Source organism: Antechinus flavipes, chromosome 5 (genome assembly GCF_016432865.1).
Source record: "Antechinus flavipes isolate AdamAnt ecotype Samford, QLD, Australia chromosome 5, AdamAnt_v2, whole genome shotgun sequence".
Lineage (NCBI taxonomy): Eukaryota > Metazoa > Chordata > Mammalia > Dasyuromorphia > Dasyuridae > Antechinus > Antechinus flavipes.
In genome coordinates this window covers 140983837-141011431 of record NC_067402.1, presented here as the reverse complement: position 1 = coordinate 141011431, position 27595 = coordinate 140983837, and the positions used below count along the sequence as shown (strand labels likewise).

At 33.5% G+C, this 27595-nt stretch overlaps 1 protein-coding gene across 10 annotated transcripts in view; it reads right to left on the bottom strand.

Annotated features, from left to right (window-relative positions):
• Nucleotides 1-27595, bottom strand: part of NRCAM (neuronal cell adhesion molecule) — a 323133-nt gene that overhangs the window by 67381 nt on the left and 228157 nt on the right. For 8 of the 10 annotated variants that reach the window (XM_051963172.1, XM_051963163.1, XM_051963165.1 and 5 more), the window contains 9 exons: nt 25095-25296; nt 20473-20578; nt 17346-17542; nt 16424-16546; nt 12908-13078; nt 12332-12388; nt 9821-9932; nt 6578-6762; nt 5496-5627 (listed from right to left, as the gene is read on the bottom strand). In XM_051963172.1, the coding sequence (XP_051819132.1) occupies nt 5496-5627; nt 6578-6762; nt 9821-9932; nt 12332-12388; nt 12908-13078; nt 16424-16546; nt 17346-17542; nt 20473-20578; nt 25095-25200 (1189 nt within the window). In that variant the 5' untranslated portion in view covers nt 25201-25296. The remainder of the gene's footprint in view (nt 1-5495; nt 5628-6577; nt 6763-9820; nt 9933-12331; nt 12389-12907; nt 13079-16423; nt 16547-17345; nt 17543-20472; nt 20579-25094; nt 25297-27595) is intronic. The other 2 variants (XM_051963166.1, XM_051963171.1) reach the window with 1 other exon arrangement.

Here is a 27595-nt window from a genome sequence, read left to right as displayed (position 1 = left end):
TGGCAGCTCAAGCAAGATCAGAGATGAGTATCTGATTTACCATGTCCTAGAGAAAGGGGATCTTTCCCTTTGGGAATGAGGGAGCAGGTATTTCTCTGAATTCTATTTTACTTCAACCTTTGTCTTTTTTTATTAAAGCTTTTTATTTTCAAAATATATGCATAAATAATTTTCAACATTTACTCTTGCAAAACCTTGTGTTCCAAATTTTTCTCTCCTTTTCCCTCCCATTCCCCCAAACAGCAACTAATCCAATATATGTTAAACATGTTAAACAAAATTATATTTTTAAAAAAGAAGGGGGCTGTAAAAGGCTGAAACTCTTGAGTCGATGCACTGAGGTTGGTTAGAGCACTTAAGGCTAATTACAGATTGGACAATACTGTATAAGCATATGCTAGGAAAATGGCCCTTCCCACTATCCTGTACTGGCTCCTACAGAGAATTGTAGGAGGTACTAGCAGGTAGAGTAAGGCTAGCCAGGGACACACTGGGCGAGAGATGAGGAAGGAAGGTTGTGGAGATTCTGCTTCCATCCAATGCAATCCTACCTCTAAAGCCAAGAATAAAGACTAAGGGCTCTTGCTTATCCTGACTCTGGCTAATTCTAAGGTATCCAGGGTGCTAACACGGTCATCACAGGGAGCAGCTAGGTGGCATAGTGGATAAAGCACTAGCCTGAAGTCAGGAGGACCTGAGTTCAAATCTGGCCTCAGACACTTAATACTTCCTAGTTGTGTGACTCTGGGCAAGTCATTTAACCCCAATTGCCTCAGCAAAAACAAAACAAAAGGAAATAACAAAAAAAAAAAAAGTGCAATTCTTCTACACATATTTCCACAATTATCATTCTGCATAAGAAAAATCCAATCAAAAATAAAAAAAAAATTAGAAAGAAAAGAAAATGCAAGCAACTGACAACAAAAAGTGATTCACACTCAGTCTCCACATTCCTCACTCTGGATGCAGATGGCTCTCTCCATTACAAGATATTGGAACTGGCCTGAATCATCTCAATGTTGAAAAGAACCAAGCCCATCAGAATCTATTATCATATAATCTTGCCATTTTGTGTACAATGATCTCCAGGTTGAAAAGAACCAAGCCCATCAGAATCTATTATCATATAATCTTGCCATTTTGTGTACAATGATCTCCAGGTTCCACTTAGTTCACTTAGCATCAGTTCATGTAAGTCTTTTCAGGCCTCTCTAAAATCATCCTGCTGGTCATTTCTTACAGAACAATAATATTCCATAATATTCAAATACCATAACTTATTCAGCCATTCTCCAACTGATAGGCATCCACTCAGTTTCCAGTTTCTTGACATTACAAACAGGGCTGCCACAAACATTTTTGCACATGTGGGTCCCTTTCCCTCCTTTAAGATATCTTTGGGATACAAGCCCAGTAGAAACACTGCAGGACCAAAGGGTATGCATGGTTTGATAACTTTTGGGGCATAGTTCCAAACTGCTCCAGAATGGTTAGATCACTTCACAATTCCACCAACAATGGATCAGTGTCCATTTCCACATCCCATCCAACATTTGTTATTATCTTTTCCTGTCATCTTCACCTGTTTGAGAGGTATGTAGTGTTATCTCAGAGTAGTCTTAATTTGCATTTCTCTGATCAATAGTGATTTGGAGCACCTTTTCACATAACTAGAAATGGTTTCAATTTCTTCATCTGAATATTATCTGTTCATATCTTTTGTCCTTTTATCAACTAGAGAATGGCTTGAACTATTATAAATTTGAGTCAATTCTCCATATATTTTAGAAATCAGGCTTTTATCAGAACCTTTGAATGCAAAATTTTTTTCCAGTTTATTGCTTCCCTTCTAATCTTGTCTGCATTGTTACCCTTTGTAGTAATGGAAAAAAATTAAGATGCTATCTGGGCTAGGCCCTTTTCTTCTCTCCATTGACTCTTACAAGATATTAACTTACTTTTTTTTTTTAAACAATGTTTTACATAAGTTAGAAGATGTTTACAGATAGATTCTTATTTATCCTATAAAATAACCTTGCAAAGTAGACAGAGCAGATATTATTACTATTTCCTTCTGAGCAGGAGGAAATAGGGGTACAGAGAAACTAAGTTCTTGGTCAAGCTTGTGTGGTTATTAGGGGACACAGCAGAGTGTACAATAGAAAAATCAGTAGAAAAATCCCTATACCCAGTCCAGACCTTGGAACGCCTTTTCTTTCTAAGTTTCTCTATCTATTCTCTATCTATCTCATGATTTGTTCCTATCATCTTTCATTCGTATAGCTTTCAGAAGCAGATATCCAAATCCCATGGCTACTTTGAAGATGAATATTTAAATTTATTATTTTAAAGAGCTGTTTAAAATACTAAAGGGGTATTTTCTAAAGAACCTCTTGCCCCACCAATTTGGATATTTTATAAGTAATTGATCAGTGTAAATAAAGTATATACATGTTCAGGCACTTATTTCCTCCCAGTCTGGGGATGGCATGAAAGGGATGTTGGGTGTCTCAAATGTTGTGCCATCAGAAATCCAGCTCTAGTCAGTCTTATCAAGCTGAAATGACTTAATGACAGAATTTTTCAAAGATTATCTAGACTAATATTTTTTTCTTCTTCTAAAACTGACAGTGTCAGGTTCTGTATCTTGAATAAGTTTCTTTGAATGTATGTTCAGAACATTCAGAACATCTAAGTGGAAATGTCCTATAGTAGCTGTAAATGTGGGAAAGGTCAGGGCTGGAGATATTGATTTGGAAGTCATAGGCATAGAGAAAATAATTGAGGCCATGTACATAATTGTGATTTCCAAAACAGATAACATAGGGAGAAAAGGGAAGACCAATAATAGAGTCGAGGCTTCACACTTACTTTGGCAGCTGGAGGATGAAGATGAATTAGTAAGGAACACCGAGATGACAAGATCAACAGAGAGGAGGATAACCAGTAAATTGGAGTGTCATGGAAACCAAGGTAGAAGACAATAGGTTAACAGTGTCAAATGCTGTAGAGACGCGGAGGACTGAGAAAAGATAATTAGATTTGGCAATTTCTCAGTGGTGGTGACTTTGAAAGGAGCAATTTTAGTGAAGAAGTAGGGATAACAGCCAGATTTCAAGGGACTGAAGGTGAAAATAGAGACAATTAATACAATTAAATTAGCATATTCCTTTTAGATCTTTAAGAAGAAATAGGAGAGAAAAATGATAACTTGAGATAAAAAGAAAAAGGAAAGATTGTTAAAAAATTTTAAGAGTAAAGAAAGAATAGGGAGAAAGCTACTATGGCATAATGGATAAGAGAGCTGGCTTTAAAACCAGGAAGAGTTGAGTTCAATTTTGTACTTCTAAGTCATTTAAACTGGATGATCCTGGGCAAGTCTCTTAACTTTTCAATCTTCGAGGCCCTAGTTTCTTAAGCTGGATCACAACCCCATATAAAATTTCATAACTGAATGTGAGGGGAGGTCACAAAATTATGATTTATTATCAATATATCTGGAATCACGTAAAAATTTCATTGACAGGAAGGAGTCTTGAGTGGAAAAAAGGTAAGAAGTCCTGCTCTAAACAACTCTCTAATTCTACAAATTTCAGAGAAGGTGCCAAATTGCACTGTCAGAGGGGTTTTCTTATCAGGAAGTTCTTCATATGAATAAAGTCACATATATTCCTTATTCTTACTTTTTCCAAATTCATATATTTATCCTAGGGAAGACTTGAACATGTTTGTGGCCTGATAAAAAGGAGCCAACTCAATAAACATTTATTAAGCCAGGCACTATGCCATTATTAAGCCAGGCACTATGCTAAGCACTAGGGATACAAAAAGAGGCAAAACAGTCCCCTGCCTTATGGAGTTTATATACTAAGGACTAGGGCAAAGGAAGGGAGACACAACCTGTAAATATACATAAAGCTGTAAATAAACAGAATAAATTGGAAATAATTAAGAGAAGGAAGACTGTAGAATTAAGAGGGGGTGGGAAAGACCTTTTGTAGGAAATAGGATGTTAACTAGGACTGAAAGAACCAGAGAAGTACTCAGAATGGAGGAGGGAGAACATTCTAGGCAGGGAGATGGCCTGAGAGAATGCCCAAAGTCAAATGATGGAGTGCTTTAATTGTGGAAGAGAAAGGAAACCAATGCTACTGGACTGAAGAGTGTGTATTTAGGATCAATTTTGAGAAGACTGGAAAGGTAGGAACCAGGGTAGAGGAAGAGATAAAAATGACTGAAGGATCCTGGTCACAAAGGAGGTAGGGATGGTATCAAGGAAATAGTAGAATACTCAGCTCAGTTAACAGTCATCAGAACACACTGTGGGGTCATGGATTGACATCCAGTAAGGATTTTGAAGGCCACTAAATCCAACCTGCTTTTACAGACCTGGAAACATTAGGAGGGAGGTTCAATGAATTGTTTGATGGCACATAGGCAACAAGTTGCAGGACTGAATCTGAACTCTTTTTCAGGGCTGAATTTGAACTCTGTTTTTCTTAATTCAAATCTAGTTCTCTTTCAATGGTACTATATAGCAGTATTTAAAAGTTGTTTTTTTTTTTTCTGACATGAATCCATGTAAAGAATGAATCTACTGAACATAGGGGATGAAGTAAAAGTGAAAAATAAAAGCAAAAAAAAAAAAAAAAAAACCACTCAGAATGTTCAAAAAAAAAAAAAAAAGGAATTTATATAAATGTCTGGATAGTTTAGTTCCCAACCATAGCTCCATTGGATCCATTCCTGCTTATTCGATCTATTCTTTTTTTCTGCTTGTAATGTTGAAGAGCAATTTAATTTCTAATATTATAAGACATTTTAAGAATCTTTCCTAAGTTTCTTCAAACGAACACATAAGACCTTCTGCAAACAAATACCTATGATCCTTGGAAATGAAAGAAGTTGATATTCAGAGTGATTCAGGAGCCCATGAAAAAGGAAATATTAACAACCCCACCCATCAATACATATATCTATAGCATATAAACAGAATTGCCATATGTTCTAATTGTAATTATGCCCTGTAAAGCTCATGTTGTGATTGTACATACATAATCTATATCAAATTGTTACCATCTTAGGGGATGACAGAGAAGAGAAAAGGAAAGAGCGAAAAAATTTGAAACTAAAATTAAAAAAAAAAAAACAAATGTGGGGCAATTAGATGGTACAATGAATAGAGCCCCAGCCCTGCAGTCACAATGATCTGAGTTCAAATCCAGCCTCAGACTTAACACTTCCTAGCTTTATGTCTCTGGGCAAATCACTTAACCGTAATTGCCTCAGAATAAAAAAATAAATATTAAAAATTGCTTTTACATGCAATCTGTAAAACAAAATGTTATTTAAAAGAAACAAAGTTCATATTAGAGAATTTTTTTTAGTCCATTAAATTCTATGTCTTATCTGAGTATCTAGAGCTGCTTTATTAGTTTTGAGGCATTTTTGTTGTCACATATAAAACATAATCAAAGCCAACCAAAAGAACTTACTTTCTATTGGAACACCATTTGTTAACCAGCTAATTTTGGGTTTGGGATTTCCATTAGCTCTGCAAATCAAAGTCCCATCTTCCCCAGGGGAGAGCACAAGGTTTTTAGGTGCTGTGATCCAGTACGGAGCCGCTTTATTGAGGACAAAAATAAAGATCTGAATCAAATAAGCATTATAATACAGTGGTAAGAAAATGAGGTAACTCTTTATCTCAAATTAATATGCTACACATGCATACTGAAACCCTCCACTAAGTCCTATTCAGAGGCCAAAGTGTACCATAGAGGTCACACTGGATTGTGGAAGGTTTTGCCAACTGAATAAAACCTCTGGCACAGTCTAGCACAAAAGAAATGCTTTGAGCATAAGCCCCATAATGATCTGTAGCTTTGGTCCATCATTCAAAGATTATCCAAGGAATTATGAAGATGCTTATTGTCATAATGTTGACCACTAAGTGTTAATTAAATATTTTTGGTTACACTAACTCAAGAAAACTATCTGCCAAGGTAGAAGCTATTTGAAGCATGTATGGATAGGGAAATGTCCATATTTCTGAAATAGCTGAAATATTGATATACATTCCAAGAAATTTGTCTGGTCAGGCTTCCATTTTTAAGAAGTTGAGCTAATTAATATTATACCCTACTTCAGATTAATACTCTGGTGATTTGAAAGAATATCTAAAAAGTAATTCTAATAACTTTTTGTTTTCAATATCATTCCATTCATTTAACAATAACAGTAATTGGGAATTAAAAGCAGGACTGATTTGTTTATGTGGCATAGGACAAGAAAAGGTATATAAGGGACTAAAAATTAATTTTGATTTGTAGTTCCTTTTAAAACCAAAGTAATTCATTATTATTTTGATTTAAACTCCATTGCCAATGAGCACTTCTAAGTGAGATACTGTTTAGTGCCATTTTAAAGCTTTACTTAAACAAAATTTAAAATGGACTGAGACTTTTGGAATACACTATATATGCCAAAACTCTATGAAACTATTGGTTGCATCAAAATTGATATTTAATTTATTGTACCTCCAATCTAAGATGAAATATTTCAAACAATAGTGTACCTTTGACTGTGACTGAAATGGTATGTTCAACAAAGCCTAAAGGATTTCTTGCTGTACATTTGTATTTTCCAGAGTCTGCCTCTGAAACATGATTAATATTCAAAGTTTTCCTAAAGTTTGTGTAAGATGTCCGATTGATAGGTAACTCTCCATCTTCTTTTGTCCAGTTAATAGAGGGAGTAGGCCTAATATGAGAAAAAACAGATTGATGTTGTAAAAACAGATGTGCCTTTAATTTTATATATCATTTAAATGGTTTATCATAAGATAGATTTTATAAGATCCTAACTCATTGTACAAATGCTCAAATTTCACAGTAGAATTTGTGGTGATCTCATGTAACCAATATTTTATTTACCTCTGTCAATATTCTGATTATTTACTTAAAGAAATGACAAAACCATATTGCATAAGATAATTCCAGGATGATACAAAACTATCTTATGCAAACTGATCTCCGATCAATGAACAGGTCTTTGAAATTTATGCAAGATGTTAAGTCAAAGTAACAGTGACAAAAAAATGATACTCATTTGTAATCTTCCATCAATCTACGATGTTGGGAGCCATCAATCTATGATGAACTAATTGAAATAAATACTTCTTCCTATGACTCTCCACATATATTTCTATAACCAATTCAACTCAACAAATGCAAGATGATAAAAATAAAAAAAACAAAACAAAAGAGTAATCCTTTTAGAAAACTTATAGGCTCCTGAGGAAATACAATACTAAATGAACACAGACAAGATGTGAGATATTTTATCATATCAAATGGAATTTTTCTCTTTTTACCAACTTTTACTCACTCTTTTATTTAATCCTGAAACACACATATGTATACACATACATTATATAGGTATAACTATCTACCCATTCCCCTTTGCCCTTCCCCTTTCTCCTCCCCCTCCCCCTTAAAGTTTGGAGTGGGAATTTGGACTGGTTTCTAATTCTAGTGTTTGTTCCTAATTTTATTTTTGGAACTTAATAATATTAGTTTACACACACATATTTCTTAAATCCTTCATAACTCCATTTTCTCATTTGTCTGAAGAGGGATAATAATCTGCCTTCCTGAACTTACAGGGCTGTTGTGAACATTTTTTTTTAAATTGTGTTTTTTCATAAAATATTGGATTGAGTGACTTGTTCCAAGTTTTCTCAAAGAAAAAAAATAGCTAACACTTATATAGCACTTGATGTTTTACACCCTTGCAAACATTTTTTATAATAAACCAAATTTGTAGACCCAGGTATACAAAAGAAAAATTAAAGGCATCATATAAATGGAAGGCATTCATCAGTTTCCTATTATTTTACAACATTGACTTATAGACCAAATTATCTGAAGTGATCATAAAATCTCAGAGTGGGAAGAATAAGTACATTTTATGCATTACTAAATTTATTCTGGCTCCTCTTTTAGCTAAAAGTTCTTGCAAAAAAGGAATTTTGGGGTGCTTTGTACCTAGTGCCAGGTTTATTTGTAAAATATCAGACCAGAGCTTTCCAAAAGCAGTTTTGCAACACATGCAGGGTGCCACAACATCTGAAGGGATTAAATAACATTTTAAAATCCTATTTTAATAAATCATAACTAAATTAATGACAAACAGTACAGGAGGAGGGAAAAGCTGTAGTTAAATTGCACAATAGGTTCCTCTATTAAGAGAAAGAGTATCTAGGACAGTATTTCTCTCTTCATTGGATAGGTGGGACTAGAAAAATCATAATCTGCACAAAATCATACAGTTTCCAACTCAATGGCACAACTCCAGAAAGTTTGAGAATCACTGGATTGTATCTTACTCTTCCCCTTAAAGTCAAGCTAAAGTAGATCTGAAGGACATCATAATGTAAGAAAGTGGGTATTAGGATTGGTCTGAGGAGTTCCATCAGCAGAAATCTGTGTGATTTCCCACACTGGCCAGGAGAGGCCTCCAAACATAGCCTAGTGAAGGAAAAAAATACCAGTAAGCCTATTCTGGGAAAGTCGGGGGCAGGATTAGAATGTGAGCCCAGTGACTTCCCACACACAACTGCTGCAAGGTCAGGAAAAGCACTGAGCAAACCATTTATGGTCAGCAAAGGCTCTTGTTCCTGAGATTTCAATCGACATTTTTAATAGAAGTGCCAATTATATGTGCAACAAATTTCCTTGCCAGTGCCATGGAACTTGTCTACATACAGTATGCCTCGCTGATGCCATGAAAGATTTATGGTGTGAAGAAATGGAGGGTTCATACAGCTAATGTTTATTATATTCAGATCACTTATACTAGCTGCATGCCCACAGGCAAATAATGTCACCTGTTTGAGCCAGTTTTCTCATTTATAAAATGGGATGACTTACTCATGGAATTGTGGTGAAAAAAGTACTGTTATTGATAACAATCTATATAATAATAAAACAAAGAGAACTAAAAAGAAAATAAAGGGAGCTTTGAAAATCATTGGACATTTTGGGTTTGAAGATGACAATAGTATTTTAAACATGGCAATTATGTGAAACAGAAGGGACAACAGGATGTGGAAAGAATATTAGGCTGGAAGTCAAGAGACTTTAATTCCAAGTTTTGCTCTGCTGATGATTAGTTGTACATCACAGCCTTAGACCGCAACTTTTTTATCTGTATAATGAATGCCATGGATCATCTGATTTCTGATTCCTAGGCTCCTAGGACTCTCATGGAATCCCTATGTATACAAATAGTTAAGATTTAATTAACAAATAGTTAAGATTATTGGCCACAGTCCCTTATCCAGTTCATTTATATGGGAAATGATGATAAAACACAGATATTAGGTCATTTCTCATCAAAATAAACATCTTTGTCTGGGTTTAACTTTTACCAAACTGTTTACCAAACTATATTCACTTACATGAGATCTTCCTGTGATATAAGGATAGCCTTTTGGCTTCCAAGCAGCTGAAGGATCTCAGAAAGAATGAGTCAGTCAATCAATCCAAATAGGCACAAAATAATAACAATACCTGTTCGATTGAGTTAAAAGTCTAAGACTAAAATAAATACAAACTTACTGCATATCTTGTAAATTAAATAGTTTAACAAAAAGCAATTCACTCTGTCTACTTTCTAAATACTTAACATATTTTTTTCCTTGACATATGAATAGTCTGAACTGGACCACTTCTAGTAGCCAATTATATCTTCTAATAAGTATACTTTAATTTTTTGTATTATTAGAACTATATATATTAGAAAAAAATCAACTCACAAGCCTTCTGCAATACATTCTAAGGAAAGAACATTTTCTCGTAACTCTTCTTTGTGACTTGTACGGCCTTCTGGAGTCAAAAGTTTTGGTGGCCTCTCAATATAGGACTTGGCTACAGTGAAGAAAGTTAACAAATACAGAATTACATCTATAAGTAATTTTGGATACCCATTTCCAGTTTCTTTTTCTTCCTAAATATCCTATCCTACATTTGTATTCATTTCAGTTTGGAAGTTAAATATGATAGGTTAGGAAATTTGCTTTACAAATAGCCATTGTCTCATTTGACAAGATCTAGCAACAATTTGTATTGGTTGAATACTTAAATAAAGGGACTATTATTTTTACTACCCATCAATCTTTTAGAAAAAGGAAGACTTTTAAAAACAATCTGTAAATTTATGGATTTTAAAAATGTATTTATTAAACTTTAGTATAAGTTATTATATTAAGTTTATATTGTATATTTATTGAATATATAGTCATATATATGCCAAATACATATATATAAAAATGTGACTGTGAATTTTGAAAAAGAACTGCCTGATAACAGATGGTCATTTTGTGGCATGTGAGTTAACAGAGGGAATGAAGCCAGACATAGTGATTCATGCTTGTAATTCCAGCTACTGGAGTGGTCGATATTGGGAGATCTTTTGATCTTGGGGTCAGGACTTTTGTACTTCAGTAGGCTTAGCCAATCACATGTCCTCACTAAATTTGATATCAATGTGGTGATAAGAAAAGGAGGTTTGGGCAGTGGGCTACCTAAGGAGGGGAAAATCCACTAGGATTGGATATACAAAAGGGAAGAATTCCTATGATAATCAGTAGTTGAAAGGATCGTATAAATAAACCCAGCACTTCTTGCCAGGTAAAATAGGGAGACCCAAGCTTGCAAAGGTAGAGGAAGCAGGGAGAAAGGGAATGATTTGTACCCTCTAAACAAATAATCAGGACTTTGCTGAGGATTCAGGGATAGTAAGAAATCTGTCCCTATGTCCCTGTCCCTGGCCTACTAAATTCCCTGCCCCTGCTCTGTATTCTGTAATTTGAGGGAAATGGATTGAGATGATTTTAGGAGCACCTTTTAGCTTGGAAATGCCACGACCTAATTTGAGTACCTCCCTCTTCAGTTAATCCTATCCTTTCCCAAAAGTCAAAAGGAAAGGGGTTATAGACAGAGTGGCATTGAGGGCTGATTATGGGTTGAACCTGGATGTTGAAAGGAAGGTATGGGAAATGGTTCTGAGGGGATGCAAGTGAATCTGTTTTTAATGGAGCATAAAGAGACAGCAATCAATTAAATGCCAGAGTATTGTGCAGCAAACATACATACCTTGTAACTGAATAGTATGTATTTAATTTGTCTCAATAGTTTTTAGTTCATATTTCAATTTCCCCTTAATAAGAAGCTCATGTTGGATATTTTTGTTGATAAAACTTGGGTTTGGGGGCCAATGTACATAAAATATTGTAAGAAAACCAAACCTCTTACCTGTTTTCAAAGTATAGGGTGAAGAAAATAATTACTTTGGCATAATGATTATATTAATAGGGTACAATAGCTGTTTTACCTTTCAATATTAGCTGCATGATTTCTTTTCTTTTTTTTTTTTTTTTGGACCGATCCTAAGATTTCACTGATTTAAGGACCACCCAGTGAGGGAACTCTCTTTATCAATGCAAAACAGCACTTGTCCTCCAATTGCATTTCAGAGAATTGAATGAGGACTAAGAGGTAAAGGGGGCTTTGAGCAAGGTCTCCAGAAGAGGGTTTTTCTAATAACCAAGGTTTTTCTAATTTCCAGACTGGCTGCCTATCTACTTACATCACACTGCACTTAAAATAAACATTCAATTAGCATTTAACATTTTAATAAATATGGATATGCATATTTATTTCTAAATAATTCACAAAGTATTTTTATTCATGGCCATAGGACTACTTGAACAAAAGGGAATGATTATAACGACTCATCTATATACACACCAAAGAAAATGGTTCAATTTAAAAGATCCTTAAGTAATTTAGAAGAAAAATAATTTTGCCATTTATATGAAATTAAAATAGATAAGATGAGGGAAAGGTAGTAATAAAAAAAATCTATCAAGTTATTAGTTGCTGGGATTATTCACTAATAGTGCCTCAAGATATTACTGTTATTTTACACAAGTGGTTAGTCTAAGTAAACAATATGCCCATAAACATTTCACTGAATGAATAGGAAAATGTGAAAAAAAAAAGAATAGAGAAGTTAAAATTTAATATAATTTCTAGATCATGTGAAATGATTCTCCAGGTAAATGCATAAAGCTAAAATGGAAATTTTCACAATATGAAAACATTAAAATAACATTAAAAATTTTAGTAACACGATTTTAAAGGTTTCTATCCACAGTACTACATAAAATTTAAAAAGGCAGTCATGGTTAAGTAGCTATGGAGGTGGAGTTAGTTTACTAATTTCTACAATGGAGACAAGATCAGTTATGATCACCATAACTTACCACCGTAAAACTCAGAGTCACTCAAATTAGCAGTTATAGTGTCATTCAATTCATCCACTGAAATAAACAGAATATTATGAAAAATGCACTGAAAATAAAGGGGAAGGCTTAAAAATATTGGGCAACAAAAGCAAACTGATTATGTCAATGTAGACTGTCATTTCTAGCAAGTAAAAATTGGTTATAGATATCACTGTCATGTTATCACTTTCAACCAATAAAATTGTGAACTTAGAACGCATACCTGAAGAAGACAATTAAAATTCAGGATGTAATAAGTCTTACTTCATACATAAGAACAGTATTAAAACTAAGTATTATATACTATGTTCCTTAATGAAAATAATAATAAAGGTACACAATTATTGTTTACAGTACAAATCTAAAAATATGTAAGGGCAGCCTATTGATTTTTTATAATACTTAACTCTATGGGGATACATAGATAATTTCTTATTCAATAAACTTATTTATTTCAATAGAGGTGGTATATCATGTATATATATATATATATGCATCTATATTACATATTAATAAACCTGACTGAAGTATAAATTCAGGAAATATAATACATACTTGAATGGACTTTCACAGAAATGGGTTGCTTCTGCTGGATGGTCTGAGTATGATTAAATCTTGCATAACAAACATAATCTTCACGAGTGTCTTCTGGTAGCACATTAGAAAAATAAAGGTCTCCATTTAGACCTTGGGAAACCCTTTCACTTTGAGGAAGGCGTTGAAAAGCTGGAGAAAGAAAGGCAAGAAAGTAAATATATAAACAGACCATTTGAAAAGTGTCACTTCCAATAGCAGTAGCATAACTTTTTAGGCACTTCAAAATTTACTTCATGAATATTAATTTTTCTATTCCTTCTCCCCCTTGAAAACTTCTTGCCTTCCTTCAAGTATTTTTAAGTATCTTGTAAAACAACTTAATAAGGGGGGATAGCTATAAATATTTACGTGTGGAAATTCCAGCAGTATATGGATGCTAATAATTCATCAAGAGGGAAATGCAGAACACTGAAGGGAAGATCAGTACATAAGTCCTAAGAGCTCTATCATTGCTACATTTATTACACACATATATTATACACAAACACAAACATTTCTCTTTACAATCTCACAACAATTTTTTTTTTTTTGAGATTGGTAAATGCAAGTATTCATTTTCTTTTTTCCCCCTACAGATAATAAAATTCAGTTTCAGAGGTGAAGTGACTAACCCACATTCACATTGCTAATGAGCATCAGAGTGAGGATTTGAATAGAGATTTGCTGACTCCAGGGCAGGTTTTCTTTCACTATATCCCACTGCTTCAATACAATTTGACACAGATACTCTGAAGGCTTTTTACTCCCAATTGTATGATAACTATTTGTGGAAGCTATATTGATGAAATTTCTAAGAATAACATGCTTAAATTGCTTTCACATAATTGCCAAAAACCAGTTGCAAAGTGGACAAAGGTTGGTGATAGTTTAAAAGTGACCCCATAATTCTAAATATGCTACCATTATTTAAATAGAAATGGGAGCAATTCTAATCCTATTTCAATCCTTTGTCACTTTTCTTTCAACCTTGTTCTAGATAAGAATGTCAAGGCATGATCAAGATTACTAGAGAAGGGAAAGGAAACAAGCATCTTTAAGCGACTACTATGTGACAAGCACCATGCTTAATACTTTACAAATATTATTTCACTTGATTCTCACAAAAACCTTGATACGAAAGTGCCATTTTATATTTATGAAAACTGAGGCACACAGTGGTTAAATAACTTGTCCAGAGTCACATAGCTTATAAGAATCTGAGACTTGATTTGAAATCAGATCTTCCTGACTTTAGATCCAATGCTCTATCCACTGAATTACTGATACTGATACCAAACATACTAATATCACAGCCTAGAGAGAAAGATTAATCACTCCTGAGTAAATCTATGTCAATTTGTTATGAATACCCAAATCAATCATGAAATTTATTTCAATTAATTATGGATCCCCATTGAAAAATTCTTTCATGGAGAATTTTAACTTGAAAATGTGTGTGTGTGTGTGTGTGTGTGTGTGTGTGTGTGTGTATGTTGTGTGTGTGTGTGTGCGTATATATATATATATATATATGTGTGTGTGTGTGTATATATATATATATATTTCTCTATATAAAATTATGTGTATGCACACCCATACACATTTTCATGTAGAGAATGTCAGCTCCCTAGAATTAATATTTATTGACTGTGTGGAAAGTCCTCATACTGTTGGAACCTTAGTTCAATCACTTGAATTTATTATGTACCTACTATGTACAAAGCACTACAAAAGGCATTAGGGATACAAAGAAAAGACACAAATACAGTTCCTATCTTTAAGGATGTTTTATATCCTGTTAGTTTCCTCATTAGGAGAGAGAGGAGAAAAAAATGAAGGAAAGAAAGGAAGGAGGAAAGGAAGAAAGAAAAGGAAGGAAGGAAAGGAAGGGAGAAAGGGAAAGACAAACAAAAAGACAGAGAGACACACAGAGAAACATAGAAACAAAGAGATGGAGAGAGAAATGGAGAAAGAGAGAAATGGAGAGAGAGGGAGGGAAGAGGGAAGAAGAGAGAAAGTAATAGAGGAAAAGATAGAGAAAAATTGTTTCAAGGAGTTGTAAAGAAAACTCCTGCCTTAAAATTTTAAAATCACTACATAAATGAGTTATTATTTTTACTATTGGGAAAGCCTTTGTGGGTCTAATGAAGTAACTATGTCACATAGACACATTTTACATAGCTAGAGGGAGTATGACAGTGAAGAGAGTGCTGGGTTTAGAATGAGGAAGACCAGAAGTCTAAAGATGCCTCTGAAACTTGCTAGTTTCATTTAATTTTTTGGTACACCAGGCTCTCATTAAGATATAGATTGAGGAGAAATACTCACCTGTATTGGCAGAGGGAATTTCATTATCTGCTACCTACACCAATGAAGCCATATGTGTAAGACCATGTCTCATGAGATTTGTGAGCTCAAATGAAAAAATGTATGTAAAGAACTTTGGAAACTTCAAAGTACTGAATCAATGTTATGTATTGTTTTTAATATTTAGTACATATTTAGTACTTTTTAATATCTAGTACTTTCTTACCCTCATAGAATGTGAATGTTCAGATAAATGGCTAAATTCCTTCCTTCTACCACGGAAGGGAAAGATTAGTAGAGAGTACCTAATAGAGCTCAGTGTTATCAAATCACAATATTGGAAGGAAACTCAGATATTACATATTTCAGTTTCTATATGAACTGGATTTCCTGGTATGATATCCTTTAGAAATTACTATCTATCTAGACTTACAGTGATAGACAGCTAAGTACTGATTCTTCTTTTGAATAATACTCAGGAAATCTTTTCTTACAATGAACTGAAATCAGCCTCCTTGCAACTTTCAACTACTTCTCCTAATTCTACTTTCAGGAGCATAGCAAAATAAATCTAATCCTTCCATTTGACAAGCTTTCATATCAGAGAAGACATACATTATGTTTCCCTCATTGACATAGACTTACATCAATATAAGCTAGCATTTGATCAATATGAGCAAGAGTTAATCTTCTTCTATTTTGTAAAATGCAATAAACAGGGTAAAAGCATATTATTTGGTACTATATAAAGAATAAAAAAAGAGACAGAAAGATAGACAAAGACAAAGAGGAAGGAAGAGAGAAAGATACAACAAGACAAAAACAGAGAGACAGAGACAAATAAAGAGCAGAGAAAGTTTACTTATTTTTTATTTTGAGGAGACTTCTTAGCATGTTTTCCCAAATAATAAAATTCAACACTGGAAATTAAAATTTTGGCGCCTTTTTCCCCCTTCAAAGACTAAATATAATGTTTTCTGATTGATATCTGAGAAATTTTTCTCTCAGCATCCAAGATGTATGACTTGTGAATTTTCTTCTTAACTAATCTGAAATAGGTTGTTAACAGAATATTCTTATAAGCATGAATTTTCCTCCAGGAACTTAACAATTTTCTTTTTTAAAAAGTCACAAAATGGTGCCTCTTAAAAAATAAAATGGCATGCCTTAAATCTTCTTACAACTTACAATTGTCCATCCAAAATATAATAGGTGGTGGCAATCCAAGAGGGGGTCTGCAAGGAAGTACGAGAGACTGTCCTTTCAGAATTGTGATTTGTTCCAGTTTTTCTTTGGTCCACAAGGGAGATCCTATTAAATACAACATCAACTCCTAAGTTAACCCTTTAATGGAAAACTTTAAAAAAATACATTAAAAGGAAAATGTCTTATAATCTTACCTATTTTCCTCATTTCAATTTGTAAATGCTAACTATTTATCCTTATGGAAAGAAAATGGGCTGAACTTTAAAAAAAATTTGTTTTGAATTTAATTCTCAGTAATTTATTAAAAATACAAATAGTACATATTAAATTAATATTCTATCAGAGAATCTTGGGAAAGATTTCACACTATCAGAAAAACACTGCACAAAACGTCAAAACTTATAATCAGATGCTATTTAATGTAAATTAAGGAATGTGGAAGCACATACTATTTTGTAAAAAAAGTAACAGAGGAAATTTACAAACAGATTTCATTTATATATCTTCAAATGGCTTATATATTGCATAAAATTCCTCTTGACTTCAGGAAACTTATTTGCACAGAAGACAAATTAGGAACAGATCAATAAATTGGTTCTGAAAAAATTACATTTTACTTTTTAATGCCTTATTACCATTTACTATTTAAAAATACATATAAGACAAGAAAACTATATAATCAAAATTTTAGATAATGAAATTGTTACAGAAAACTGGAAAAGAGAGTGATTTTAATGTAATTCAAAGACAGAACATGAGGAGTATGATTATTACAGTGTCTTCTTTTTTTGAAGGAGATTGTAGTGATAATTTTAAAAATCCCAAGCATTACAAAAGTTGAGAATGGCACAACGAGGAATCCCAAAAAGAGAAATAGCAGGTTTCATTTACAAGCTTTACTTACTGGATGGACGAATTACAATATTATTAGAAATTGCTGCCCCACGTTCATTCCTTGCAGTACACTGATAGACTCCTTCATATGTCTCTGCCTTCCCTTCAATTGTAATGCTGATTACAAGGGTTCCTGAGTTGGGCAGCATTTTTACTAGGGGATCTTTGTCTATGTCAAAATGAGTCCCATTGCGTGTCCAGGAGAAGCTACCATCAAGTAAAAAACATGAGATTAGAGTGTACTAAAGAGTTAGAAACGTCTTATCACTTAAAAAAAAATCACTTTTTAAATATATGAATACATATGTAGTAGAATATTTAAATGTTTATTACATCTCTTCTAAAGAACTATTTAGGTACATGTATTGTACAAATCTGTATATGTATTCTAGGGTTTGCATAGATTTTAACTGAGGACAAATTATACAATATAAAAGACCACAACTTTAGAAAATTGCACGTGTGAAGTGCTTGATTTCTGAATGATGACCTAGAAATAAAATATTGGTTATCCATTTTCAGGTCCATGTCTTCTTTATAACTAACTACCAATAGAACTCAGTAGAGAAATCAAGCACGAAAATTGCCTGTCATTTTTCAAAAGAAAACATAGGAAGCTGGCCTGTCAGTCTTACTATTCCTAGAGCTTCATTAGCATTTTTATTATAGATGCCATTGTTCAGAGGGTTGGTAACCTGTCTGTAAAAATTTGCTCTGAGCTGAAATGTGACATTGAAAGCGTCAGCTGGAACTATGTCTTTTAATTGGTTAGGGCAGCTTTGAGATATGGAAAAACAGCAAATCCTATATAGGAATTGACTAATATTTCATTTCTTGCAAGTGAGAGCTATGATTCTGCAAATGTATTCTGCAAGTTGCTGGTTCCTGGCTAATTTAGTAAATTCCACAGGGAGCTATCTAAAAAATCAAATGAGATTTTGATGGTGTGTACATACAGTGATTTATTTCCTCAACAAATTTATTGTCTTTGCATTCATAATCATCATGTAATTCAACACTTTATTTAGAAACATATTTACAGTAAAGGCAATGACTGCTGTTACAAGAGCATGCTTTTTCAAGTTGTAATTTTTAAAAGTCTAAGTACTTTTCCCTTTTTAATACGGGATTAGAGATAGTATTAAAAATAAAGGTACTACAAACCTAATTCACAAAAGCTAGAGAAGAGAATTTTTAAAAATGAAAACCCAAAACAAATAGCAAAGCAATTCTATTTGAAGCAAACTTTCAATTTCAAACATTTTGAAATGTTAACGTCCCTTTGGATTTTTTGAGACTTCTTCAGATTCTCAGGCCAAGTGGATTCCCAAATCCAAGTGGATTTTCAGATTCCTTTTATATGTTCTCTTCCTTTATTACAATGTAAGTTTCTTGAGAGCAGAGGCTGAGGGGTGTGTGTGTGTGTGTGTGTGTGTGTGTGTGTGTTTCTGTGTGTCTGTGTCTCTGTGGATGTGTCTGTGTGTTTTTGTTTTCGTATTTGTATCTCTAGTGCTTAATATAATAACTTGCCATAAGTAGGTCCTCAAATCTACATTTACACTTAATTAATGGTTTCCTGTACTCAGTATTTTCAACTTTCCCACACACTTAGCATGAACTCTGTCACATGTTTTTTCATATGAAATTATACCAAGTGCAAATCCCCCTATGCCTTCCTCAAATAGACTCTCTTCTTACTTCTACTTTCTGAAATCTCTAGTTTCCTTTGAGATTCAGCCCCAATATCTTTCCCAGTGTCTCCATCGCTACTCCTTACAGGTCTTACTTCCATATCACTGTGTGTTAACTTTGTATGTGTTTTGGACATACACAACTATAAATGTACTTTTCTCTCCCCTTAGAACTTAAGTTCTTTAACAGCAGGGACTGTTTTGCCAAAATGTTTGTACCCTTATACCTTTGTATCCCTAACATATAGTATTTCCTCCACAAATGTCTGTGGATTAATTTCTAATGTGGAGATGACCTTGGGAATGTAATGGCTTTTCCAGAAGAATGCAAACTCAGACAACTCTCACCATTTTTGAAGAGTTTGATGATGGGATGAAAGTTTTTTGTCCATTGATACTGTGATTAAGTTTGAAGAGATTATTCAGCTCATTGGCCCCAGGGTAATGGACTTCTTTTTTTTTTGCCATAGTTACTCTCAGAGATCACACCCACAATAAAGGATATGGCTTTGTGGATTTCAATATCTGACATGATAGAATTTTGTTGTACCTCCCCCTACATTATTCTATGTGAAGGATCATAGGTATTATTTATCTCTAGTATTTCCTTCACCTAGAACAGTGCTTAGAATGTAGTTTATGCTAAATAAAGGTCTGATGAACTGAATGATTTTCAATTGCTAGTCTATTGTAATGGAGATAAGATTTGTATGATGAACAAAATTTAGACAGGAAATATCTGGAGTGTCATTTACTTCTCACTCAAAATGCATGTGTCATAGAATTACAGAATTTCCTAATTGTATCCAAGGAATCATTTACCTCAAGCCAAAATTAAATAGAAATCCCTTCTATAATATTCAAATATCTTCAATGCAGCCACCACATAAAAACTTCAAATAATAGAGAGCCTATTAGCTTGGAAGAAGTTAATTTTATTTGTGGGCAGCTCAAATTGTTGCATTTTTTCTTTTCTTGTGGCTTGCATTAAGCTATAATCTAATATTTTTATTCAAAATAGTTTAATAGTTTTCAAATAAATAGTTTTGAATAAAAATATTCAAAATAGTTTAAGTGATGTCTGTGTTATGTTCTATATATATATAGCATTCTAACCATTGGTCTCTGCACGAATTTAGAGAACTATTTAGAACTATATGAATTCAACTCCAGTGGTATCCACATTAAAAGAGGATAAATAATGGAAGAAACAAACAATGAACTTAAAAAGAACTTCAACATTTGAAAATATTATTATACTACCCCTGAAAGGCAGAAAAAGCCAGAGACTAATGTGAGCTTGAACAGTTGCATATAGAAACATCCAAATGTCAAAAGCTTTTAGTCTCAATTTGCTTTAAATTTATTTTCAATATTTCTTCCTATACTTGGAGATATCCTTGTTTTCTCTTACATTTTGTAAAACATTTTAAAAAGTATACCTACCTGGGAGGTGGTTTTCCTTTTGCCTCACATTGGATTTCAATATTCTCTCGGGGGTCAATAATGTAATCTTTTGGAGATTGACGAGTGATAGTTGGAGGTTGCACCACTTTATTGTTGACAGAATAAAGACATAGATCAATGAACAATTGTTTCAAAATATCAGTCAATTTCACTAGAAAAATATATTTTGTAAAATTTATTAAAATATACTTAGTATTTCTTTTGAAGACAACAGCTTTCAGTAGACACTAACTCAAAAGTTACTTGGATCTATGAAGTATCTCTGTCAGATTCTTAACATGCACATGTTTATTTCTGTGCAAAATGCTTAGGAAAATAGTGATTAGTAAAAATTTTGTCAGTCACAAAATAAAGTCAAGATTATTTTCTGATGCAACAATGAAAAATTCCTCAATTTAGGATCAAAATGTTTCAGTACAAATTAAGGTAAGCTTTCACAATCGAAAAGTTAAGTACATTAATGTTTCTATAGCATAAATAGAACCAAAATGTATTTTTAAATTTTGAAACAAATATATGCATGGAGTTTATACAATGACCTTTGTATTAGGTAGATGAATTATCAATAAAGATAAGACAATCAGATTCAGGGTAAAAGGAATGAACTTAGGGATATTCTTAATGGGTAAACCAGTAGATAGGATAGTGGATCTGGAGTCAGAAAGACCTGAGTTCAAATTCAGCCTCAGATATTTCTTTGGTATATGATTCTGGGCAAGTCATTTGACCACCTTTGTGTTAATTTCCTCATCTGTAAATTGAGTTGAAAAAGGAAATGAAAAAATCAGTCCAGTATCTTTGCCAAGAAAACCCCATCTTGAAGAGTTAGACACAACTAAAACAAAAACCTCTAATTTTACTATTCAATATTTCCATTGCAGTATTCAAAGTGAGGTGACATTAGTTTTTTTTTTTTTTTTCTGAGAGAGAAAAATTCTTCATCAAAAGGATAGTTTGATCTGAAGAAAGCTTTTTTTCTATGTGATTATTCTACTGAAACTGTTCATTCTAAGATAACAAGTGCTTTCTTGTATTGGAGAAACTATAATGTTTTAGACTAGAAAGAAGTACAAAGATGGTCCAGTCCAAGTTTTTCCTTTCTATATATGAAGAAACTAAGACTCAGAGATCCTAAGTGGTTTGTTCAATCTGGAACCTTGGTCTCTTTCTCCCTGAACAACTGTTGTTCAATCATTCAGTTGTATCCTACTCTATGTGTGTACATGGACTTTTGTCTATGGGTTTGTGCATGGGGGGCAATTTCTTTTCCAGTGTGCCCCCATTTTACAGCTGAGGAATTAAGGCAACTAGGGATTAAATGAGCAAGTGCTCAGAATCATACAACTATTAAGTGAACTTCCTGATGTGTTTAATCTACTACATCATCTAGCTTTTCCTTCACCAGTTGATTCTCCCTCAAAATATCTTTTCTCAATTTTTATCTTGATTTATATTTCTGATACATTTAGCAGTATTGGTCCCCTCAGTCTTTTAAAAAGAATGTCTTCTATGACACTAAAGTTTCTTAGATTTCCTACTCTTTTTCTAAACTCAGCATCATAAGATACACGTCTCTACAATCATGAAAAGACAGTGGTGTAGAAAACTGAATGCATCTGCTCTATGATTTGTGAGTTTGATTACTTGAAATTATACATATGAATCTTCACATAGCACTTTTATATTTCAATATTCAAAAAATGTATCTTTACAGCAACAGGTAGAAAACAGCAAATTCCATTTAAAAGATTTTAGTCCCTTTTTTCTTCCCTAATTCTGAGAATTTTCTCATAAAATTGCATCAGATATAAATTAAATCCCCACAAGTAAACAAAGTATCACTAATAAAAGAAAAAAAAAGTTCTCAAAGGCTGTTGGTAGACATAATTTTGCCTGATAAAATGTACAGAATATTAAAGCTTCTTTATATTTTATGAATTCAGTAGTTAGCCACAGCAAACACACATGCTCCACAAGCTCCACAAATAACCAGTCACAAAATTTGGATCTTAATAATTTGTGACTTCCGCATTATAAAATTATTGATTCTACTTTCACACTGCCCACCAGATAAAAAAGAAACTTACAATTTTCAAGTTCTTTTTCCCCCATCAGTATCAGCAGGTGAGTGGGCAAAAAAGGATTAAAGAAAATCAGTTGTTAGTAAAAAGGAAAGTTAGACCCTTAGAGATGAAAGAAGCAAACTCCAGTATTCAGTTTGATTCCCCAGACCCTATATAAGAGAAAGATCCAGTGTTGTTCAAAGTGACAGGAACTTGAATTAATTGAATGCATTTTACTAGAGTTGTAGCTATCTATATAACCAAGTAAAAGAACAAAAGAAATGCTTAAGGCAGAATTGAGTCTTCTGGAGGTTCAGGAAGCTAATTCCATCCTATACATATTGCACTGGACAAGTAATTACTTTCAATTTGAAAAATAGCTGAAAACTACAATTAATCTGAATTGTCACATACTGTGTTGTTTGTCTCTGATCCTATTATCACAGACACCACTATGCACATGGTGTCATCATCAATGCTAGTACCAAACAATGTGACAAACACCACTGAGTGAGTACCCATTTGGCTACAGTCTAATACTAAATCAAACAAGCCAGATAGCAATGCATCTTACTAGGATTTTTCTGTCTAGTAAGTTAGTCATTAAAGTCCATGTTTCATCTTTTCAAAACATTAAAAAAAATTCATTACTTTGGAAACTCTGCTATAAACTAAGATTTCAGCCAAAGGTTGAAACTCAGAGAAAAAAGGCTCAACTTCAATTTTTCTTCCTTTTCTTTTACTTCTAGTCTGGCTATTTTCTCCCTTTTACTAGTGACTATAGTAAAGAAAAGATGAGGATTGGTGAAAAATAAACAAGGGGTTATGAAGCCAGGAATTAAATCAGTGAAAAATTTTGATCAGTCTCCATTGCTGCCTGTTATCAGCACTTGCAAAGGTTGGGACAGAAGCCTTGGGTTTATCTGTGACTTTATTTCATAGCAATTATGTTTCTCCATTAGCAAAGATAATTGGATTAGCTGCAGGTGACTATTTTCCTCAGACTGTGAGCCGTTAGATTAAGAGGAAGACTTTTAGTGCTAGAAAGAACAAAAGCTTTTTTTTTCCAAGGGTATTTCTGTCTCTTCCATGTTTCAGCCTGTGCTTAACTACGAGCCACATATTACCACCCCAGTAGATATTAGCAATACTTCATTTAAGAAAGAAATGACAATAAAGGTCATTTCATTTAAAAAAAAATGGATGTTGATTTAAAAAGAAACAAAAATAAAGAAGAAGAATATTGAGTTTAAATTGCAATTTGAAATCTAGTGCCAGAGAAAAGGAAGTGAGGTGGACACCAAACTGCCTCCTGGAAGCCTACATATTGGTATTTTCATTGCTGGCAGCAGCCTCTGTGGCAGAAAATGATTGTAACAATTGAAGAGCCTCAGGAAAACGTTATCTTTCTCTCACCTTGAAAACACTGGCAAACAGATGTTCTATTTAAGAAGTTAATGGATTTAAGAAGGTCATGCAGATTAAGGATAAAACATAAATCAATATACTAGAATCATAATTGTCCAGTTTCTGAATATTCTGTTTTTCATTTGAAGAAAGGGACCAAGTTGTAACCTGGAATCTATTATGGAGGTGACACATACCAGAGGGAATATACCTAGGCCCAGATTAGTATTAGTGGGAACAATGAATCTTATGAAACAATTGTACTATTCAAAGTATTAGTTATATGTAAAATAAGTCAATTGGTTCCAGTTCAGTAGAAATATGCACAGAAATTTGAATAATTGGACCACTTTCCAGGTTCATTATTCGCACTAATCAGGACCTGGTTATATAACTTATAATTCTCCATTTGGGAGAAAGCAGAGAGAATGTAATGCTTATCATTTATTTACTTCTTTCTGCTCAAGACTCTCACAAATCACTAATCTTATTTTCAGTTTCCAAGTTTCTTTTTAATTAAATTCTTCATCAAAGATGACTAATTCATAAAACTTCATAAATAATTCCTAGTTCTAGAATCACATGTTCAAACTGTCTTATTTTAAGATTCTTAGTTCATTAACCTCAGCCCTCTTTTTATGCCCAGAGGGGAGATGAGTTGGACAGAGACTACAGCATACCCTTTTCACAGCATTGGCAACAGAGGAAGGCATGAGAGGCAGAAAATATTGTCAGAATCTTAGGCAGAATCCAAAGAGTTAGAAGTAGGAGAATCAACGGAGCGATACCAGCTACTATTTCTCAGGCCAAGGGCACCAAATCTCAACACTACTCCCTCATAAAAAAGTCATGCAAAAAGTATGAGTTAGAGAGCTGATAATGTTTGTCCATTTCTACGCTTCCCTCAATAAAAAGACCAGAAGTTAAGAATTCCTTGAGCCAATATGCATCAATTGATGTAACTGGTTCATCTAGTATTAATAAATATCATATGCTCAAGGTTAACAACCAAATTCATTTTGATATTCCATCTGACACAGTTCTTTTGCACTCTACACATTTCTGAGGGACAGCTAATGCTGAGGTTGTTCTGACTTCTCATACTACAAGTTTTAAAACATTAATACTTACGATCAAGAGGGACTTCCAGAGCACTCATCACCTGGCACAAGAAGAGAATCAAAGGAACTCGGTGTACAGAAAAGCTCTTCTTTAGGGGCATGATTTTAAGCCGCATTAACTTAATTCCTGCTGAGACAGGCAAACTGAATTTCCTTTCGTTGTTGCCACAATAGATTCGTGGGCAATTCTTAAGTAAGTGTCATGCAGAGGACTGGAAGAGAAGGATAAAAGACTAATGGTAATAATGTATTAATATAATGGATATCAGCGGTGGAATTTCAAAATGCAGAATTTAATTTTTAAAACACATGTGAAGCCTAAGTAGCCAATTTTTGTGTATTTACGTTTCAATCAAAGTCTTAAAAAACAGTTTCTGTAATTTATTGTATCTATGCAACTCAGATTTTCTAATTTTTATCTCATGATTATTTCATTTAAAGCATTTGTGTTACAAGTGCCTCAATATGTGTTGAGAGGTTCAGAAAGTCCTAGGTCTAAAGAACAACAAAAAGAAGTGTTTCTACAATCTAGAAGGGGGAGAGAACAAGACAATCCCATCTCCGGATTCCAAACATATTTGCCAGCTGTCTCCCATGCCTATTAGTCTTGCTCCTCATCTCTACCCCTTCTTTTCCCTGCCTTCATTTGAGAGCTAAAAATCCTGCCTTCTACAAAAAGCCTTTCATGAACTCTTTTATTGCTAGTGCTTTCTCTCTCTATTAATTACCTCTAAATTATCCTATCTATAGGTTGATTTTACAGTTGTTTTCATTTTTATCTCCTTCATTAGATGAACATCTTAAAAGCGGGGATTATTTTTTTTGTCTTTCTTTGTAGCCCCAGTACTTAGCACAATGACTGGCACATTGTAGGTGCTTAATAAATGCTTATTGACTGATTAAATACTATAAAATTTCCCTCATAATAGTAAACTTTGATTCAAGACTACAAAACACTAATTTACCATTTTAGTTCAGGCTCTTGATAATTTTTTTATTGGAGACATTGTAACAGGTCTCTTTGTTTCCGATCTGTTTGTATGCCAATGTGTATCACACACTATTATCAGCTTGCTTTGTCTAATTCATAGAACTATATACTTTCCCATCCCCTTGCTCCAACCTCCAATAGGTATACAATGTCTACTGAATAAATTAGAGAGTCCTTAGACTAGAATTTAAGATTCCAGAATCTGACTGCCTAATCTTCTCTCCCTCCAATATTATCACACTTGATCCACACAATAACTATAGGAGGTAAGTGCTATTTTTATGCCTATTTTATAAAAGAGGAAACCAAGGCAAGTAGAAAATCAATGATTTGCCTATTGGTCTCACAGGAGTAAATGTTTGAGGTCAGGTTGAAATATGTCTTCCTGGCTTGAAAACTTGTTCGATGCTCTTTCTATTTGGATACCTAGTTGCTAGTGTTCCAACTATCTGGACTCTTCATTTACCTGGACAGTCCTTGAAATTTCTTATCTCTGAATTTTTAAATGTACTTCCTTAAAATGTAATTGTGATGTATCAAAATGATAGTGAACATAATTCAATTTAGTATTTTGTTGTGTCTCAGGGTTATTTTTACAAACATTGATTATCATCACATTGGAGCTGTGTGGAAGTATCCAGGAGATTAAGAGCAGAGACCATCTTTTACTCTTTTTTTTTTTTTGTATCTCCAGCACTTAGTACAGTTCCTGTACATAGTAGGCATTTAATAAATATTAATTTATCTAATGGCAATTTCAAATTGGTAGACCATCAGACCAAATGGATTTTGCAAAATCAAGGATATGTTCATGAACCAGATCGGTTTCACTGTGGAGTCATAAAACAGTAATTATAATTCCCATGTACAGGGTGCTTGGAAGTTTACAAAGCATTTTCTCTTATCATCTTCCTAAGAAATAAGCTATTCAGGTAATATTCCCATTTTTAAAAAATTAGTGTTCCTTTAAATTGATTTCCTCACATGACAGAAAAAGAAATGAGAGATATCACAAATGAACATTCTGAGAATAAGATTTTTACTAAGGTATGACAGTTCAGTCTCAGAGCACTTATTATATATTCACTAGGTAGACATTTGTGTTTTAAATCCTTATAAGTTGTTACTGATCTAAGAACTACATGTCATGGATTTATAAACATTTCAACCTAGAGGATGCTTGGTTACAAATATCTTTTTTTATAAATAAGATAATGCCCAAAGTAATACAGCTAGTTACTAGGAATACAAGGGTGAGAAATTATGAGTCTTGATTGTTGGTCCAGTATTACAGTACCAATTATCATGATTTTTTCTGCTTTAATGCAAAGTGGTATAAACAACCCAATAAGTGATGAAGATTGTCTTGTACTTTTTCTTTGCAACTCTATGACTTAACACAGTGCTTGGCACAATTAAGTGCTTCATAAGTGGCTGAGTGAACAAGATTGCTATGGAAAACAAGCACATAAACCAATAGCAAGGGGAAAGACCCAAAGGAACTTTCAACTTTTGCTAAC